This window comes from Cyclopterus lumpus, chromosome 15 (assembly GCF_009769545.1).
Source record: "Cyclopterus lumpus isolate fCycLum1 chromosome 15, fCycLum1.pri, whole genome shotgun sequence".
NCBI lineage: Eukaryota > Metazoa > Chordata > Actinopteri > Perciformes > Cyclopteridae > Cyclopterus > Cyclopterus lumpus.
This window is the reverse complement of record NC_046980.1, coordinates 22,892,166-22,912,915: the sequence shown is the minus strand read 5'-3', so window position 1 is coordinate 22,912,915 and position 20,750 is coordinate 22,892,166. Positions and strand designations below refer to the sequence as shown.

General features: G+C 44.2%; 1 protein-coding gene across 1 annotated transcript; it reads right to left on the bottom strand.

The window, feature by feature from the left end:
- Positions 1-261: 261 nt before the first annotated feature.
- exo1 (exonuclease 1) lies at positions 262-11,938 on the bottom strand. The gene is made up of 14 exons (XM_034552565.1): positions 11,817-11,938; positions 10,650-10,841; positions 10,086-10,205; positions 7,978-8,101; positions 7,149-7,286; positions 5,373-5,585; positions 4,918-5,105; positions 4,712-4,814; positions 4,401-4,614; positions 3,832-4,018; positions 2,889-3,381; positions 2,647-2,724; positions 1,917-2,113; positions 262-569 (listed from the first exon to the last, which is right to left on the bottom strand). The coding sequence occupies exons 2-14, from the start codon at positions 10,808-10,810 to the stop codon at positions 479-481; spliced, it is 2,307 nt and encodes a 768-aa protein (XP_034408456.1). The 5' UTR covers positions 10,811-10,841; positions 11,817-11,938; the 3' UTR covers positions 262-478.
- Positions 11,939-20,750: the final 8,812 nt, after the last annotated feature.

The window sequence follows — 20,750 nt, the reverse complement described above, 5'->3', positions numbered from 1 at the left end:
TTGTGTGTGTGTGAGGGTGTTGTGTGAGGGTGTGTGAGGTGTTGTGTATGTTGTGTGAGAGTGTGTTGTGTGTGTATACTGTATGAGGGTGTGTGTTGTGTGTATATTGTGTGTGTGTGAGGTGTTGTGTGTTGTGTATGTTGTTCCACACACCGGCCGCTGCTCTGGACACACAGGAAGCCAGCAGTCATCCCTCAGCCTGCGTGTGTGTGTGTGTGTGTGTGTGTTGGGCTTTTTCAGTAAACACTCCGGAATGCATTGTGCCTTTTTTTACTAGGCGACACATTTTTCTTTATTGGGATGTTGTGTTGATGCAACAGACGATAACAAGATGTGACGCAACTCCACCTTGTGTAACTGAAGGCAGGCGCACACGCACACACACACACACACTTTATTTCAAAACTGTACACTAAGAAAAACAAGTTAATAAGAAAGCTTTGACATACACGGTATGTTTAAAAGCTCCACTGAACCATCAGAAGCTGGTGATCAGGCTCCTGCTGCCCAGCAGGTTGTCTTTGACCGGAGACATGGGCTCTCCTTTCAGACCCGTCTTCTGGGACTCCCTGAAACACAACGGCCACAGGTCACAGGTCACAGGTCACCACAGACATGATGTCACCGTGACAGCTCGTTTACTTTGCATATCAGAAGCCTTAAAACGTCTCCTCTGTCCGACCGTGACCGTGTTGTGGTTGTCGCCTCGTCCACGGCTGAGCGCACATATCGTTCTGTTTGTTGAGCACTGCACCTGAATATCAGGTGTACCAACGAATGAAAATACATATCGGTATGTTGTTGAAAACTAAAAAACACACATCATATTTTGGGTGCTCGTTTATTGCTGAATGCTCCCGTCCCGATGTGATTGGAAACGTGCAAACTGGGACGGAACAGATTACATAAACGCCTCGGTGCTTCGAATCGTTGATTACAGCCAATTATATTACGTGTCTTTTGTATTTTTGTTATTTCATAAAGAGATTCAGTTTTAAAGCCCGTTGTGAGCTGGTTCCCTTTGGGAAAGACAGTTTGAAGAGGTTCAGAATGCATGATGGGAAGATCGTATGAAAGGAATAACACGTCTTACAGCCGTCAATGGAGCTTGAAATGAAAGTTCATTATGTAAACAGTTGTAGGAAACATAAAAAAGGGAAAAACCAACAGATTGTCACATGTTTCTAACTCCACATGGACGCTCCAACGTGTGCATGTTGGAGCGTCTTCTGCGTCTCAGGATGGAGCACAATTACTTTAATAGAACCGACAGCCTTTCAATACTGGGAAGGACGGCATAATTCAATAATGCTTGTTGACCGTCTCGTCTGATTGATTATACGACAACTTTGAGCCGATTGGCCACATGAAGGTCTGTGTCTACTTGTGCGTGGTCCCCAGAGAACTTACTTTGTAAGATCTTCGGTTGGTTACTAAACAACTTGCTCAGGCTTCACGTGCACTGATGACGTCACTCGGGTGAAACGCAGCTTTACGACGCCGCTTGTTTTATACTTGTTGAGATCTGCACGTTACCGAGTGACGCTTTCTCGTGTGCATTATAGTTTTATTGCTGTAGGTTTTATTTGTTATAGTACGATAGTTGACCAAAGCAGGAGGACCGCGTCCCTCTTTGAGGAACCGGTGCAGCCCTATACAGCTGTATAGCCAAGCTGACATTCAGTAACAGTTAGTAAATACAAATAAAATACTGTTTAAGTTAAAAGATGTCCATGTCCAGGTCTTTGGGATGCCTCAACCCGATTGAAACATCCGTGGTATGCGAGCAGATCCATCCGTTTAAAATATCACTTATGTTTTATGATGTTTACGAGGAAACCTTCCCTTAAAACCAGATGGTTATCAGAATCATGTAAAAAGCATCAATCATAATAACTCGAGTATTTCTCTTTTACTTTTTGAAGCTGAAATTCTTCCAGAGGCTGCTGATGGTGGCCTGGACCCCCGGGTTGTTTTCATTGTTGGGGGACGAGGTCTTCTTCCCAGACGCCACAGACTTCCTCCTCAGCCCACTGGCCCTGGCGGGGCCCAGCGTTCGCACCGGTGCTGCTGGAGCCTGGCGGCCGGACTTTGGCTTCGACAGACCTGAAACCTGGAGGGAGAAAGACCACCAGGTTAAAAACAGTGGAGACACACGACTTCATTATTTAGAAACTGTGAATAAATAAAACAAGATGAGAAAGTGGCCTCTCTCTGGAATACATGTTTGAATGCGGCCGGTCCCGTGCAAAGTGTTTTACATTTTACGACTTGAGACTTTGGTTTTGTTAAGTCTATTCTGTATGATGATGTCATCGTAGAGCGCCGCCCCTTGAGAGCAGAGGGTACCGCACGTCCACACGTCGATGCTGTCGCTTGGGACTGAACGACTGCTTATTGAGACATGACAATGTACTTTATTCTCAGAATGTGTCAGGAGCCTTTGGTCACATGACCAACACGTGACTTTTTACCTTATTTGTATTCCACCAGAATGCTGTGTTCTGGCTACGTGAAACTACATGAAGGTCAAAGCTGTGGAGACTGTAGACTTATATTGACCCTTTTTCAAAAGCGGAACGAATGGCATGCTTTGCTGGTGACGGTTCGAGTTGGATGGTAATATTAGTGGATTTACAAACCCACCTTCGGTCTCAGAATGCCACGTTTCTGATCTGCGTCTGTCGAGTGAGTGGGACTCTGCTCTGGCTCTGAATTAATCTCCTGAGGAAGTGAAAGAAAGATAGGTCAGACCGCGAAGCCTGCTACTAAAATAGCATTACGCACACCCACTCTTGAATCATGAAACGATGATGATGATGTATGTGTGAAGGCTGACCCAACCACAAAAGGATTTATAGAGGCAGTGGAGATTTGTATCAACGCACAGTTGCAGCAGCATCCTCCTGGAAGCTGTCGGTGAGGACTTCCTCTTTGTGGCAGGAAGTGACGCAAGGCTGGGAGAAGTAGGCACTGTCCTGGGAGGGAGGTGAATCTTGGAGCTCAGGTTTTCCATCAGTGGAGGACTGATGTGTGGGTGACATGTCTCCAGGGGGCCCGTGGGTGTTTTTAGACAAAGGAAAACTCTCCTTCTTATACTGAAACTGCTGCAGGGCGCACAGGGCTGAAGTGGACTTCGGCGTTCTCAATTGTTCCGTCGTGGAGGAGCTGCCCGACCACTGGAACAGCCTGGGGCCCTGACTGGCTGAACTGGGGGAAGTGGTGCTCGGTGATGCAGGCGGGCTGGGGGTGTCCACAGAGGGAATGTCTGGCTCCTCGCTGTCCCTGGTCTGGGTGGGACCCCCCGCTCCGGGCTCTTTCTCCTGAGGTAAATCCTCCCGAGCAGACGCCTTGGTGCTCAGACTGGAACTGCTGAAGAATCTACACGTGGAAATAAACACAACCACATCAGGCTCACATGCAGTGTGATGCAAGAAGCTCGTGTAACTTCCTGTGTATTTTGTCGTATTCAGTCGCCGTGTTTTTAATCTTATTGGAGCTCACATCGTTAACCCCGTCATTGTGTGGTTTCAACATGTTGGGGGAACAGGTTCAGGAAGCGAGCTGCGAGTGTCTGATCATTGTATCTGCGTAGGGAGGGCATGCTCTGTTATTGGTAACCTCCCACCACGTCATCGCTGCACCAAACACGCTGAGCTCAGTGTTGGAATTCACCTTCAGCCAACACTCGTTCTCCAAACTAAACTGAATCAGTTCATGTCTGTTTCTTGCCCCAACGTCCTCCACGGTAACCGTACGCGTCTCGATGAGTAAGCGGCGAGTCCGACAGGAAGCAGGTGATCCGATGTGGTGGCGTTTCTGTGACCTCACCTGCTGCACGTGGCCTGGCTGTCCTCCTCCGCTTCCTGGTTCCGCCTCTGCAGCAAGGTGGCGAAGCGGTTGCGGGGCCGAGGCGGGCTGGTTAGCGTTGGCTCGACTGAATGCTGGTCTGACCTGGACCGCTTGTGACTGGAGGACGAGTACTGCTGGAGCACATCCTGGTCTGATACACTCGGGTCTGCGGAAGGAAAAAAAGACAAGATTTAATGAGATAAACGGCTGCTTCTATTATTTGCCAGTGACTGTTCCCTAAAGGACCAATAACAGTAGCTGCACATTATATTTCATAAAAGGTGGACTGGGTTGGGTCAATCTGTAGCAAACTAAAGTAAACACTGAACATTGGCTTTATGAGGATATGATGAATCGATAGTACTTATTCAATACAGAAATAAGAGACTTGGGATGCACCCTTACTGACAAAGTGACGCACATACCATTGGAGACACTGACCCCCCCAGACGGGGGACCTGGATATATTGACTTAACCCGTTTGTGCTTCAGGTTATCGGTGCAGCGGTTTAACCTCAGCAGCCTGCATGAATCTTACAACGGCTCACCTTCTCTTGGTCTCTTCACCTGCAGCTCTCTGGAGGACAGCCTCAGACCGACCAGGCTGATGATTCTCTCCTTCCCCCTGGTGGAGGGAGGCCTGTCTGGGGAGGCAGCAGAAAGGGGCGGGGCAACGGCTGCTGACTTTAAGTCTCCGCTCCAGATACTGGGCCCAGTGGGAGCTGATGAGTGATTCCAGCTGCGACTACGGGGTTTCAAAAGCTACAAAAAGGAGGACATTTGCAAAGATGTTCTAAATTAAACATCACAGTTAGTGAAAGGAGACCTGATTATCAAAAATGGTGCTGTGATCCGATACCTGTGGGATGGGTTTGTCTGGGTTGAAGTCATCTATCCTCTCCATGGTGTTGATGTCAAGGTTTCCCAGGGCCATCTGCAAGCCTTTGTCATCGCCTAGATTACTGGAGTCAATGTCATCAAGGATCAAAGTAATGGAGAGGACGTTCCCTTTTCTAAACAATACATAAACAAATCATTCCCACTAAATACAGGGCAAGAGGATACAGTCCAGCGTAGCTGAGGGATGCCGGGTCGATGTGCTCGAGGTACGGGTTGAGAGGTACGACCTTCCTCCTGACGGGATCAAACACCAGCTGGTAGAGGAAGGTGTTATTGGCTCGGACGAACCCCTCGATGTACTGCTCAGGGATCACGAGATCCATCTTCAGATACTGGCCCATCTTTCTGATCACCTGACGGGGCAACACAGCTCACAATAAACCGCCTGCTACATGGCATTGCTAACGTAATGCTTGATGCCGCTTGTTCCACCAGCTGATCTGTGACACGCGGGAGGGGTTTTGTTTTCCAGATTTGGGTCAGATGAGGTAAACGGGCTTTCCTCAGAAGCAGGTTTGGAGTGCGGCATAAGTTTCCATGTCGATCCATCAATCAAGTGAGGCAGCTCTGGAATCACAACTTCAAATAGCAACGTTCTCCACCTCCCCACCTGGGCTCACCTTGAGGATATCCGGGTCTCGGGCCAGCCGCAGCAGCTTGCAGGCTTTGCCGAGGCCGATGCCGTGTATGGAGGCCAGGTAGTCGCATCCAGAGAGGATGCACATGTGGCGAAACTTCTCCTCCGTGAAAATGTTCCCCAGAGAGCGACAGCGGCCCATGTTGCTTTGGTCGATCTCCAGGCCGTTGCCCTGCTTGTCCATTTTGAGGATCACCTGCGTGATGGCGAAAGACGATTAGAAGGCGGCGGCAATGTGAGTGGCGTGGTCGCGCGGCAATGTGAGCGGCGTGGCCGCGCGGCAATGTGAGCGGAGTGGTCGCGCGGCAATGTGAGCGGAGTGGCCGCGCGGCAATGTGAGCGGAGTGGCCGCGCGGCAATGTGAGCGGAGTGGCCGCGCGGCAATGTGAGCGGAGTGGCCGCGCGGCAATGTGAGCGGAGTGGTCGCGCGGCAATGTGAGCGGAGTGGCCGCGCGGCAATGTGAGCGGAGTGGTCGCGCGGCAATGTGAGCGGAGTGGTCGCGCGGCAATGTGAGCGGAGTGGCCGCGCGGCACGAGGCCGTTTCTCAACGTTTGCTGCAGACATGATCAACACTGGAGGGGTGATCTTCTCCGCCCATGGAAACGTCTCCATAGATCCACCAGGGCCCTGTTCTCTAAAGGCCGCGTGACTAATTCAGGCCAACAAGCTGATGTCAGGATAAGATTATACTCATTTGGTTGACAGCAGTTTGAGGATGGATTGGTGAATCATGGCTGGAGTCCTTTTGGGTAGCAGAGGACGATTATTGTAAGAATTAAAAAAAGGCAGAATTAGTGGAGAGTTGGCAGAGAGGTTTCATGGAGCTAGGTGAACGGAGAACAAATCAATAAATAAAATGTTATTGTTGTTCATTTTGTTCTACATTGTGCTCCACAATATCACTGTGGACAGCTGGGTATTACCAGTGATGTCTGGCGCATGATTGGTGAGGCTTTGCCCGTGGACTAGCAAGTAATAATCATAAGCGGTTTGAAAATAAAAAAAATCTTAGCAGCTTTAAATTGTTCAAACAGCTTTCAGCAAATTGAGCTAAATGACAAATTCCTATTTAAATGTCAACATTTGTAACCTTGTTGGGTTGAGTCGTTTCTTAGTTTCTCAAACTACAATCTGTCCTTTTTGGTTTACTAACTTATATTCAATCGTATTTTATAAGTTCAATTTGATTTAGTTTGATCAAATATAGGTTTGGGTTTCATTGTGAATTACATTTATTTATTTATTTTCTTCCGATATCATTTATTAATCTATTTCATGGGTGTGTTTCACAGTAAAACATCTGGGTCTTGGTCCAGCTGGCTGTCAATAAGCATAAACGTTTGCAGATGTAAACCAGTTTCAAAGAATTAATAAAAAGCACTTTCATGTCAAATCGTCAACACTCAGATATGAGAACTCTGATCCCCGTGCAAAGACCTGTGCAGCCTGAAATGCATCCCCTGGATCTAGTACCCCGTACCTTATTGCAGCCCCGTACCTTATTGCAGCCCCCGTACCTTATTGCAGCCCCCGTACCTTATTGCAGCCCCCGTACCCCATTGCAGCCCCGTACCCCATTGCAGCCCCCGTACCTTATTGCAGCCCCCGTACCTTATTGCAGCCCCCGTACCTTATTGCAGCCCCGTACCACATTGCAGCCCCGTACCTTATTGCAGCCCCCGTACCTTATTGCAGCCCCCGTACCTTATTGCAGCCCCGTACCCCATTGCAGCCCCGTACCCCATTGCAGCCCCGTACCTTATTGCAGCCGAATGCCAGCAGGTCAGAGTCTTCAGTGATGACCGCCTGGGCCAAACCAGATTTAGTGAGGAACGCCAACTGAGCATCGGCTTCGTATGGAGCCACAACACAGTCCACTCCTCTGCCCCTTGCGGCCTGGTTTTTAAAAGAAATCAGACAAAAAAAACATTTTCTACCCGGCATGCAACATCGCTGGATGTAACCACTAAGTATAAAAGAAACTAAGACAGCAAAGCATGTACCTGTGGGGTCTAAATGGACAAATTAAATACTGACTCAGCCTTTCTGATGTTGGCAAACCGGAAGAGAAACTGTAGAGGGCCTCTACTGGGTCTGCAGTACTTACTTACATAAATAAAACAATATAAATAATAATATATATTAAAATAAAATATATATTAAAATAAATAAAACAAAATAAATAATATATATTAAAATAAAATATATATTACAAATAATAATAATATATTAAAATTAATAAATAATAATGTTAAAATTAATAATATATTACAATAAAATAAAGATAATAATAATATATATTAAAATTAAAAATTAATATATATATATATATATATATACATACATATTTTAATATATATTATTATTTATTTATTTTAATATATATTATTGTAGAGGGCCTCTACTGGGCCTGGACAAGCATCTGGTTCAAAGGTACTGGCAGTCAGCCAGTACTTACTTAAATAAATAAAACAATATAAATAAATATATATATTAAAATAAAATGTATTATTATTATTATTATATATATATATATATATATATATATATATATATATATATTTTAATATATATATTATTTATTTACCTTAATAAGGTTATGAGCCATGGCCGGGGTGATGTTAACACAGCGGGTAAAACACTCTCTGGCCTCGGACAGTTTGCCTTCACGTAGTAGCTGTCGACCTTTCTGAAGGTTGCTTTCTCTGCGCCTGAAAAGTACATGAACAACACCGAATTATGAAGTGTAACATGGATTTGTTTGCGGCGGGGGTTGTCTGGCCTCACCCGTCGACAGGTCTGCACATTCCTCTCTGCACCTTCACACCTAACAATGTTGCTCTGTTGCCGTTTAGGAATGCAGTCCTTCGAATAGGCCGAGCTTTGTCTGAGGGTGTTCGTTGCCAGGTATAAGAAACACTGGATCGCCGCGTGTCATCAGGTCCTCTCAGACGACAATGCAGCTGCAGTGTCTGTTATGGTCACACATGGTTTCTTTCTTCATCCGAGATTCTCCGCGGGGTTTGTTTCTGTGCGAGTGATCTGCTATATCTGTTTTCACAGCTTTGGCCTCATTCAGCTCTCAATTTATTGTAGATTAATCCTATAATGGTTAGCGCTCTTAAACGTCCATGTAAGAGCCACAAGGGTGTTTTTTGTTTTCTGAATTACGGAACAATTTAATGACGTCATGACAGCAGCAGGTGACGGGAACGAGCTGCATTAGGCACCGGGAGATCGAAACAGACCGTAAGATCATAAGAGAGAGAGAGTTTATTTATTTTGTGTATGTAGAATTGATTCATGTTTAAATAAAGCCAGAAAACGAAATGAAGGATACAATCATCTTATTCGCGTAAGGAAAGGACTCAAGGTGTCTGCAGCTCTTTAGCGGCTGAACGAGAACCGCGCCGACGGAACGCCGCTACAGTCCACATGAAGTCAAACATGTCCATCAGATATTTGGTTTATAAAAGATATAAAAACAGAGAAAGGCAGCTAATCCAAATTGAGATGTTGGAACAGGATATAGTTATTGAATGACTGTAATTGTAAAACAATTACAAAAGACATTCTGGAGTAATCAGCATGAATCTGACCACTGGCAAGTTTCATCAGTATTAGTGGCTGCAGTGAGCCGGCTTTCCTCGACACATATTTTTAAAACGGGGTTGCGGAGTTGATACGGCCACTCTCAAGTCATGCTCATTGAGGAGCTTTTGTTTTGAAGGGCATCAGCAGAAAAGATCTCACGGAGGTAGGATGTGGAGAGTCACCTTGTATTTATTAATGACTTAGTTTTATGTCCGTGTACTTTTGTAATAAGTAAAGTTAAAGTTCTCGAAATAAAAAAAATAAAATCTGCATTTCCCAGTGCGCCTCACCAGTAACACCACTGCTCCCCACTAGAGGGGCGCGCTTCACAGTTTAAATAAATACTGATGTGTGCAGTCTAAGCTAAGTTATATAATTCAATATGTCTTACTTGCTTTGTAGCATCACTTTAAATAGAAACAATTAGTTTAATTTCTCCACTTTGTTGACAAAGCAGTGGAATTCTCTGATGTGTGAACAGCGCTGCTAATTAATGTTGGATGGTTTTATTTGTGACTAAACTAATGCTGCTGTTTTTGTTTTTGTTGGCATCTCCCGGGTAGACACTATTGAGCTTATGATGAATAACTTTCTGTTATCTTCAGAGTCCAGAGAACACTCTGATAAAAAGGAAAAACATCTTTAACCACTGAATGAGTATAATAGTCCATCAACTTGATTTAAACAGTGATTGTTTCAGATGTACCAACCAATGAGATTCATTCATTTCATCTACTGGTCTTATGGGCCGTTTTCCAAGTAACGTCACAGGTCACTCAGGGTAGAAAATAAAAAATAAGAATGACTGACGGCTTCTGAAGAGATCAACATGAGCTTTGTTCGCTTCAATATGCATGAACTGCAAAAGTAAATATGTTTATTATGTCAAGAAGAAAAGCGGTTTACAGTTTGTGGATAATTAGCCTTTAGCTCCAGCTATCTGGTCACGCAATGTATCATCTATGGCGCTTAGCACCGAAAGGTGCTGGATAGTTTTTGTGAACGTGTGTTTATAATTTCAGTTTGAGAGAGGTGCGGATGTGAGGTCGTAGATGGTATGCTCTATACACTGATGCACAATAAAAAAAGGTAGATACTCACTCTCTGCGTGACTTTTCCACTTCTCTTTTTGAAGGCAGATTGCGTCCATCAAACACCAGAATTGGTTTGACACCGAAGGCCAACAGCATTTCCACAAATTTCATGCAGTACCACACATACCTGGGATTGAATGAATAAATCAAAATGCCAATATCAGTTCTGGACATGCAGCCGCCGTTGCCACATTACTGTTAGTGTCATTGACACGATAAAAAAATTGTAGTAAACGGTTTCTCTTTTTCGCAGCATTTGATCTGGTAAAGATAAACAGTTCCCTGGTTTCAGTCAGCTGATTGGTTAAAAGATGCATGGCCTGTGCCGATTGGATCGTTTAGTTTGACCGTGCTTAACCTGTTTACTCTGCTTATCATGCCTGTATCGTACGTTTAACATAGTTTGTTACCAAACTATATTTGGGTTTTGAAGAAAGAACGTCTGAAAATTAGAACATGGGCTGTGAGTGTCATTGTAGCACAGCAACTATATGCTTGGACCCGACAGCAATAAGTGGCCATTTTCAAGAAACATTCAGCTAGAGCTAGAATAATAATAAATAAAGCTCACTGGTCAGTTGGTTCTCCTTTGGCGAGCTTCTCGGCACAGGAAAAGGCTCCTTTGTGCAGCCAGCAGTACGTGTCCACAGCCACGGTCTGGCCTCGGTATTTCTTCACGTTGACGGGCTCTGCAGCATCTTTGATGAACTGCAGCAGACCGGAGATTCCCATTTTCAGCTGCAGATATGAGCCGATTCTGCAGCTGGAATAGAGTCAGGAAAATAGGGATAAGGACACCTGCTCACACTTTCAGTGAGTAAAGGTATATCTGAAACAACGCCTGCATACAGGAGCTCCATTTCCACACATGCTAAGAAGGTTGACGCTGCAGGTTGGTTGTTTCCATGCGTGCCATCTTGGCCCTCTGTGACTTCACATGAGGGAGGGAGGCAAAGGCAATCTCCTTTTGATTATTTTAGAGGGCAATTCATACCTTTATTATTAGACTGACAGTGAGAGATTTAGAGGGCGAGAGATGAACACCTGAGCTGTGAATGTCCTCCGAGTGAACACCTGTTCGGGGAAGACTTGAGCACTAAACCTCAAGCGTGCCATCGAATGATGTAAAAGGTACATGTCAATAAGCCAATCGACACTAAATATTAAGGTCACAATATAGTCATCTCAACACACAGAAAGAGAGCACCCCATCACACGTCACACAGGTGACATGGTGGAGGTATCCTTGTAGCTAACAGCTAGCTGAACAGCACAACGTCTGTTAGCTCACACAGTGACATGGTGGAGCTATCCTTGTCGCTAACAGCTAGCTGAACAGCACAACGTCTGTTAGCTCACACAGTGACATGGTGGAGCTATCCTTGTCGCTAACAGCTAGCTGAACAGCACAACGTCTGTTAGCTCACACAGTGACATGGTGGAGGTATCCTTGTCGCTAACAGCTAGCTGAACAGCACAACGTCTGTTAGCTCACACAGTGACATGGTGGAGGTATCCTTGTAGCTAACAGCTAGCTGAACAGCACAACGTCTGTTAGCTCACAGTGACATGGTGGAGCTATCCTTGTAACTAGTTAGCTGAATAGCACAACGTCTGTTAGCCCACTTAACGGACCAAAGGTGACCGTTTCTTCGCTTCCATAGCGGAGACCGATGTCAAAGACGCGCTGACCTAAAGAGGACCGCGGCAGAAGGACGAATGTGGAAGTAAAACTTACTTATTTGATGCTGATTTTTATTTTACACAAGCAACTTGACAGGCAAGGAGTTGTAGCGAGTTCAGTTTTAGCGGCAGAAGAAGGATTTCTGTATGAGCTGCTGCTATTGGCCAGATGGCCCCGAGGGGGGCGGGTTTAATGGTAGGAAGCGCTCAAAAACGACACCGCGACACCCCGTTAACGGGTTTAGACAGTTGACGACAAAGGTGTTTACTATAATTAAGTAAAGAAAAGACTACAATTGTGAAGTGTGTTAATCAGTAATGTGAATGCGTGAGCATGATGAAGTGCGGGGTGTAAACAATTAAAGCCCTAACCAGGTATGAGCCGGACAGAGCGAGCTACCCTGGAGGAGTGCTTTTATCCCGAGGTGCTTGGCCACGCCCACGTCCCTGTGACACGTTCAGGAACACAGGGACAAATAGCTGTCAACGCCGCACTTGTACGGTGTTATAAGCAGGGCCGAGCCGCTATACAAATATCAAATATGTACCGTGTGTGTGTGTGTGTAAAGAATGCTAATATTAAATATGAAAAACAACCTGCAGTCAATGTGCAAGCTGCCAATTGAATGGTGATTTAAGCTACTCTATTGGGTTCATATATTTGTAAATGTGACTGAAAGACTTCTTTCAGGTACTGACACCAAATAAGGTTCAACATGACATTTACAAAACAAGGAGGGTCTTCTTAAACACTCGAATGATTGACATGTACAAAGCTGTTACATCAAAGTCTCAAGGAGGCTAATATTCATAATCCATTCTTCAGTGAGATCCGATACAACTTTCATAAAGGACTTCATTGTCCTCCTTGTCTTCATGAAGGCCAACAAAACTGAATAATTTTTCATTAGTTATTATGATTCAATGTATATACATTTAAATACACTAATTACAATAGATAACAGTTTATCAACAATGTGGTCCATGATTTTCAGACTGATTCAAAGCTACAGTAAAAATTAAGCATTTAAAATTAAGCTATCGAGTAGCCTGAAAGTGAAAGAATTATGTTTTCAGTCTCATGGTTTCATATTTTAATTTATAAACAGGAAGTCTGGAGTCTTCAGTCAAGACTTGAGTGACCACTCTGCCATTGCATGCGTTCGCTCCGGCCTCTCTGTCAAACGTCCACCGGTGATTGTGACCAAGCGCTCACTGTTATGAATCAACAACCCAAAAGGGAAATATAAAAACTATAACATTGTAGTGTATAAAAGAATCAACCATTACAGATCTGATTTATAACCCAATATGAAGATCATAACGCTGACCCAGTAGTTTTTAATAATAAAAAGACAGATTGAGATTTTGTTGTACATTTATTCATTCAACTCTTCAGGAGATAACAGTCTTAATACTGTACACAGTTTACATGAAGATACAGTATTATATGTGACAAATAAAATGCTGTAAAGCTTTTATAATAATTATGAATCTTGTTCAGCCAGAAGCTTCCGTCTCATTCTGGATTTGTGAGCAGATGCAAACAGCTGCTTCCTATGTTTGTGAGGAGCTTCCCGAACCGACCAGCACAGAAGAAGCAGACGGAGACAAACTACGTCCTCTGTGCCGGTGGGAACGGGACGCCCCTCGCCCTCTCGGCTGGCGGGCGGGGCGGGGCGGGGTTTGGGTGGACGGGCAAGGGGGTCCTGTCACAAACACAAGAGATGAATTCATTTGAACTGAACTACACAACAACCTTTACATTAGTGTGTTGAATCTGGCCTCCAATGATGGAATCGTATTAATGATACTTCTGTAGTCTTAGTGAGGGATTACTTACTCCGCCCACTAACAGAAAGGCAACCGCCGCTCTCCATCTGGTCCTGTGGTCCTCCATCCTTCTCATCTGGTCCTGTGGTCCTCCATCCTTCTCATCTGGTCCTGTGGTCCTCCATCCTTCTCATCTGGTCCTGTGGTCCTCCATCCTTCTCATCTGGTCCTGTGGTCCTCCATCCTCGGCAGTCGGGGGAGGAGTCCTCTTCCATGCTCCTCCTGGTAGACTCTTCTGGTTTCTGGGGGACTGGAGATTCTTCAGGACATTCCACACAAACGGAGGGTAAATTGAACATCAATAAACCTTGCAACAATTTCACTGTGTATACACTTTGCATTTTTTCTGGTTATGAATAAAGTATCTATCTAATCTACAACTATATATCTTTTTTTGGTTGTTTTTTGGGTTGTTTTTGTTGTTGTTGTTTTTTATTTGCACAATTCAAACAATAAAATCACAACAGAGATAAATGAATATCACAGTGCACGAACTGGGCTTATTTGAAGCCTCCACCTATATAATATTTAAAATTTTACAAAATTACAAACATAAAATGAAAAATGCATAAGCTAGACAACAAAAGAAAAATAATGTAATTATATCGAGTCTGAGTAGGCATGTGTGAGCGTGTGTGTGCATGTGAAAGTGAGCATGGCATTTGTCATGGCGGGTGGTGCAACATTGGACAATAACATTACAGTAGAATGCATTTACAGTAGAATATAAAATAAAGTGCACGGACAAACAGATAACATTACTTTAAACAGTGTAATGTAAATGTAGGTTTAAAGTGACAGGTGTATAACTTACCTGATTACTTACCTGATTACTTACCTTCGGACCTGTCGCAGTCGGGCCCGTTGGAAGCTGGCCAGCCGCAGTCGGGGGAGTCGGATGAGTCGGAGTCGGGCGAGTCGGACACGGGACCGGGCCAGTCGGAGTCGGGCGAGTCGGAGGCGGTCGGGCGGGTTGGAGTCGTTGGAATCTGAATCACAGTCAGGCAAAACAACCAACACAACCCCAAACACATTGCGAACCTCATATTGCACGATATTACCTTCGGGGACATACCTGAGGGCTTCAGGGAAGCCGCGCTGAGGAACTCCAACGAAGTCTCCGCCAGCTGCAGGGAAACATTGAAGGATTCCTCATGACATGAAATATTTCTGGATTACATTGAGCAATAATGGATTCAGATTCCAGCTGCTAATCAATCAGTTAGCAGGTCAATTAACCGACTACGAGCCACACCTTCCAGACTAAACATGTTTCATATCTTCTCACGAAAAAAATGGTCAAATAAATATAAAACGTACCTCCAGGGGGGCCTGCCAGTCCCAGCAGCAGGGCCACGGCGATGTCGTCGTCCATTCTCCGGCTTCTCGGGGTCCGCGATAGAGGAAGGTCAGTAGTTCTGTTGTCCAACGAGATTCAAGTGTAGCTTTTAGCTAGCGGTCAACAGCTCAAAGAGCTAGCTTCACAGTTTGGGTCAACAAGAGGGTTCAAGTGTCGAAGTCAAAATGCAAAGGGTATGGGCCTCCGCCGGGTTACCATGGCAATTACTGATGGGCGTGGTCACGCAAGACACAAAGAGGTTTTAATTATTTTCTCATATTTGTCCAACATATATTTTGTTTTATTAGTACTATAACTTTGCATCATACATGCGCGCACATGCACTCCCATGCAGGTACTTAACAGGTCGCTCTCGTGTCAAACGAAGCACCGCAACAACGAGCAGCGTGCATTTCAATGTTAAATGTTAAATAAATCAGTAAAAGGAGCACACGCGTGTACAATAAGTCACGTGTCAACAGTCAAAACAAAGCGACTCAGGGTCGCGTGCAGGTCACGTGACGCTGGATTCGACCCGCACGCCCAACGTTCCATGGCGGACAATTTGCATATTTGATTTTAGAATTCTATAAATATGGTTCAGGCGCCATCTTGTTTCTGTAATTTCAACATTAAACTTCGACGTTTTGATGCCTTCAACCCAAAACAACCGGGGTTTCGAACCTCTACACTAATTGCGATCACATTCCGCACATCTGCCGACATTTTCAAGACATTCCGCCCCTCAGAAATCATTTCGCAGCAGAAATCATCGACTTTTCACAAAATATCTTTTTTCCCCAAATTGCCTGACGTCACTCTGTGAATTCTGACCCTTAAAACTCAAAAAGTTTCACTGATTTCTAAACTGAGAACACTTTTAAGGATTTAAGGGGATACATTAATAATAAAAAATGATAAATTAAACATAAAAATGGTCTTACCGGCACAGTGACGGTCCAACTCACAGGCCGGTCCCGTCAGCAGGGGCTGGTCCTCGGTCTGGAGTCGTCGGAAGGCCTTTCTCCGGGTCTCTGGTGCTCTCGGTAGTCCTGGTCTAGTAGATTTGTTTCGTTTGCAGTAAAAAGGGTCAAGCAGTTCAAAAGTCAAAAGGTTTTCCTTCACAGGTTTGGGTTCTCAGAGGGTTCTCAGAGGTTCTCAGGAGGGTTCCGCTCAGGTCCAAGTCCAAAGTGCAAAGGGACGAATCGGAACGTCCGCGGCCCTTAAATACCCTCGGTTTCCATGGCATTGACGCACGGGCTTGCGTGCGATTGAGCAATACAGAAAGAGAGAAGTATGAATTATTTCCACCTTATTGGTCAAATATACATTTGTATTTGATTCATACTAGAGTTATTATTATTGTATGTGTCGGTGATCTGTTGCTATTCATGCAAAGCTATGAGCTGTAAAGACAAACTGATGGTAATTAAATACATATTATCGTGTAATATTGTAGATTAAAATGATGCTCTCGTTGTAATTAATCATGCAGCGTATGGAGCGTTATTATGTGCTTCACGTTGTTGGCATCTACTTGTTGTTGATGATTGGCAGATGTATGATACATAAATGACGGGCTCAAGTGCATGGTCTTCCGACTAAACTACTTAATTTATTTGCAGATTAAGACACATTTCTATTATTATATGTTATATACTATGTTTTCCAATGCGCCCTCGAGACCAGATGCTGTCATTTAATTGGCTGAAGAGTCAGAAACACTCCGTGAATCGTGACTGACAGTAGTCACGGTAAGCTACTAAATACAGCAGTCAATAAAGCCTCATATTAGTATTTGGTTTGGTCTCAGCATTGATATGTTGACCCTGCTGTGCTTTGTTGATAGTGAAATGACACCAACAAAGAAAAGAGATGAAGTGTGTTCACCACCAGAGGGTCAGCAGCTAGCAAGAGGACGGTCGTTGTTAGTTAGGGTTAGCTAGTAACGTTAGCAGGCTAACTACCACACAGTGCAAACCTGCATCCTTTGGAGATGCATTCAGGGAACTCGGAAACTCAGCGCAGGTGTAGTGCAGCAGGAAGCAGCAGCTGGACCACCGGGGCTCCAGGTGAGGTCTTACATTGAAAAAGGCACTTTGTTTTGAGTGTGTCAAAGCATACGCCATAAAGACAATGGCCCTTCTGCTTCAATGGTTTTACTAATTGGAAAAATACCATTGGAAGTTGTAGTCGCCATCAAGAGAGTAAAGCCCACCTTCATGCTGTAGCAACACGTGCATTGGAGAAAACACCAGTTCACCCAACTACGACGTGCAATGGCTAAAACACAGCAGGAGGCAAGGCCCTGTCGAATTACAAGTATGATAGATTTATTTTAATGTATTTAATATAGTCTTTTTCATATACACAACTGGTAAAAGTTGTTTATATATATTCTTATTCATTTGTTTATTATTATTATTATTTGTTTGGTGCAGAATACTGTTTAAACTAAGGTTTTATTACTGTTATTATGTTTAAATCAGTTCCAAGTTACACAAATGTATTTTAATAAAGTTTGCCCGTTCAACATAATATTTACGTTTCATTTTTCTGCAATAATAAGCCATACATATTATAACATATGACCACAAAAAATGTAATTACTCGGTTGATGATTATTACTTATTTCCTACATTTGACACTGCTCTGATTCCAGTAGACTCTGTGCACCAACTGAACACCAGTATAAAACAGACACAATACACCATGGTAGTATACAGTGAGAACAACGTGTGTGAATGATTTCAGATATAGAATGTCCTATTATCATATTAGGAAATAATATACTTCTTACACTTCTAATGTACAAATATAGAATAGAAACTTCCGCTTCTAATGCTCATCAATTGTATGACATGTGTCTGGTGTTCATTTCTAGTCACCCATTCTCTCCACAGAGTGTGTTTGTGGCTCTGAAGCTGCCCACACGGCTCTGAAAGGAATGCACTTCTACAGCCAACTCCAGGCCGAGGACGGTCACTGGGCCGGGGACTTCCTGTAGCTAAATCATCCCCCTCCATAGTCTTATATTTGAAATAAGGGATACGTTTGATTTTTAAACATTGAATATCACATCCACATTTATATTGTGCACCTACTCAATTCAACAATACATCCCAAACATTTTTACAAAAGAATCTGTCTGTGCATAATAACCAATTTCAACCATTAATATCATGACATCCATCCTTCAAACAATATGAAACTGTAAGCAACAAGGGAGGTGTGAGTGGAGTCCTCTGTTGCTCAGTACTGTGCTAAGTACGCCCCCTTTGTAGCAGTCCAATCAAATGCAAAGGATTAGATTTAAATACTTCTTGTAACTGTCCGCTCGATTATTCTCTTCCATTGGATTATACTCCTCCTGGAGGATGAGCCAACCAGCAGCCCAGGGCTTTGGAGACTCAGATGCCCACGACCTGGCCCATCATACACGGACAGCAAACAGCCTTCAGGTAGTCCAACCTCCTTTTGGTTAAGACATTCGGGAAATGGGGTTGATACCAGGGCCGGTCCTGTTTTTATTTTGTCTTTTTCAAATGAAACGCAGTATAATAGAGGGGTAGTGTGAACGTCGCATTGTAAAATGTGTTACGATGACTAGTACTGCACATGTCGACACTTGACTGAAATCATTCTGTCTTTCTGCATCGTTGGCCGAAATGTACGTCTTACGTGAAGTAGCGTTGCTATATCAAACTCAGGCGTACGGGTGTTCACTAGTATTTCATTTATCACGGTAACTGACTTGTGTGTGGCTGGATCTCGTGTAGATGTGCTGGATTCCCTGCACTTGACCATGGACCAGAGCAAGGAGAAGCAGACTCCAGAGAGCGTGCAGCAGCAAGGTGAGCTGGCCTGGGTCCAGCAGTCCAGTCTGGACCAGGAGAGAGAAGAACAAGAGCTACAACAGGCTCTGGCTCAGAGCCTCCAGGAGCATGTAAGACCACATGACATCTGGAGTGCCGTCCTTTAAGACTGGAGCAACGGTGCTGCGTCTAAATACTTCCATGAACTTACATGTATCTAATATGCAAACGAGAAGTACGAGTTGAAGTTATTAGTAGTAGTTCCATTGTTAACTGCAAAGTCCATAAAATAACTAATAATAATTCGTGGTCAACTCCGGTGACCCCCTCCCCCCACGGATCACATGACATCTGCGCAGGGCTTTTTAAGACGGGAGCAATGGGGCTGCGTCTAAAGTACTTCTGTTCAATATAATTGATCTCACTGAAGTGTCTACTTTTTTTTGTTTACTTCAACTTTAAGTAAACAGAAAAAGTACACACTACAGTATAAGCATACTCAGAACTCATCATTCGTGGCACTGCTATTCTATCATTATACAACACCAGTCCTTCTGCAACTGTGAGGTGATGTCTGGAAGTGTAGTAGTCTTTTACCTCGTCAGGCACCTTACCAGCACACTTGGGACATCCCGACATCACGTAGTGTTGAACCATCTGCAGCTCTGCGTCCTGTAAGGTCTGTTTGAGCATGTCGAGCTTGGTGGCTGAAATGGGCCACGACTCGTGGACTGCTTTCTCACAGGCTTCTATTTCACTGGTCGGCTCTATGACAGCAGCCTGGTGGGGATGTCTAGACCAGCGGTTCTCAAATGGGGGTAGTGTACCGCTGGGGGTACGTGAAGGCACTCCAGGGTAGTGTGTGAGATTTATTTAAAAAATACATTACAAAATCCTTTAAAAATAGTTATTTAATAAATATTCAATACAATATAAGTGTGAGTTCATAAATGGAATTGTATATATTCTATATTAAATCAGACACAGCACTGTGTATTGATGAGAGGATGAAAACAGAGCTACAGACGGGCCTACAACGACAAGGATGACGTCAGAACTCTACCAGACCTTCAGCCTGGAACCAGCGTTGCTGTGAAGTTGGATGATGAGAGAGGTTGGACAAAGTCTGCTTCGGACCTGAAGCAAGGTGACACACCAAGGTCATACCTAGTCCAGACGGATAAAGGAGTACTGCGCAGAAACCATCGCCATCTGAGACCTTCAGAGACTTTCCAGGAGGGAAGGGACGGATGTTGAACGATGGAGAATTGAGCTCACCTGGTTCTGATGGAGACACACCTCCAGTTACATCTCAAGATGCTATGACACAGACTTCAACACGCACAACCTCCAGCGGCAGAGCTGTAAAACCACCAGACCGATACGGAGAGTATGTTCAGTAGTCAGGACGTAACCTGCATCGAGTGGCAGAATAATCCACTGCAGCTATGTTGGTGACTGGTAGTCCACCCAATAGTTCAGGTGTATGTTAAATAACTGTTTCATTAATAAATATAAAATAAAACTTAAGTGCCAGTGCCGCCACAAGTTTAGAGATTTTGAAATTAAATGTATGTTGTTATGAAACTGTTACTAAGACCAGTTAGTCATGCAGAAGATGTTGACAGACGATATTCAAATTAATCACTTCTTAAATCACTTTTCTTATGTCATTAAATTAAACTATTGTTCCTCACATGGACATGTTATTTCTAACATGCTACATATGTGCGTGCGTTCCCCAAAACAAATGTACCCGAGAGTGCTGCTCCCCTTGGGGCTTAGCCCCCCCCCCCCTTTCTTTGAATCCTACGCACGCCCCTGGTACCATCTCTACTTTTTGTTTTTGTTCTGTACATGTTATTTGACCCATTTAATCGGAATCCATCCCACGGTGTATGATTATACATGACGGGGAGCAAAGGGAAGCAGCATCAGCACTTAAGGGCAGGACCACGTGGTTCCGCTAGGGGCGCTGGAGCTTCGGAGCGCTGTTCGCCAG

What these genes read in the sequence shown, in the direction of transcription:
- exo1 (XM_034552565.1), bottom strand. Translation starts at nt 10,810, where the DNA reads ATGGGAATCTCCGGTCTGCTGCAGTTCATCAAAGATGCTGCAGAGCCC. An exon ending in TGGCATTCGGCTGCAATAAG is followed by an intron (nt 5,586 to 7,148) that starts GTACGGGGCTGC and finishes GCCATCACGCAG; the next exon opens with GTGATCCTCAAAATGGACAA. An exon ending in AGGAGGATGCTGCTGCAACT is followed by an intron (nt 2,725 to 2,888) that starts GTGCGTTGATAC and finishes TCACTTCCTCAG; the next exon opens with GAGATTAATTCAGAGCCAGA.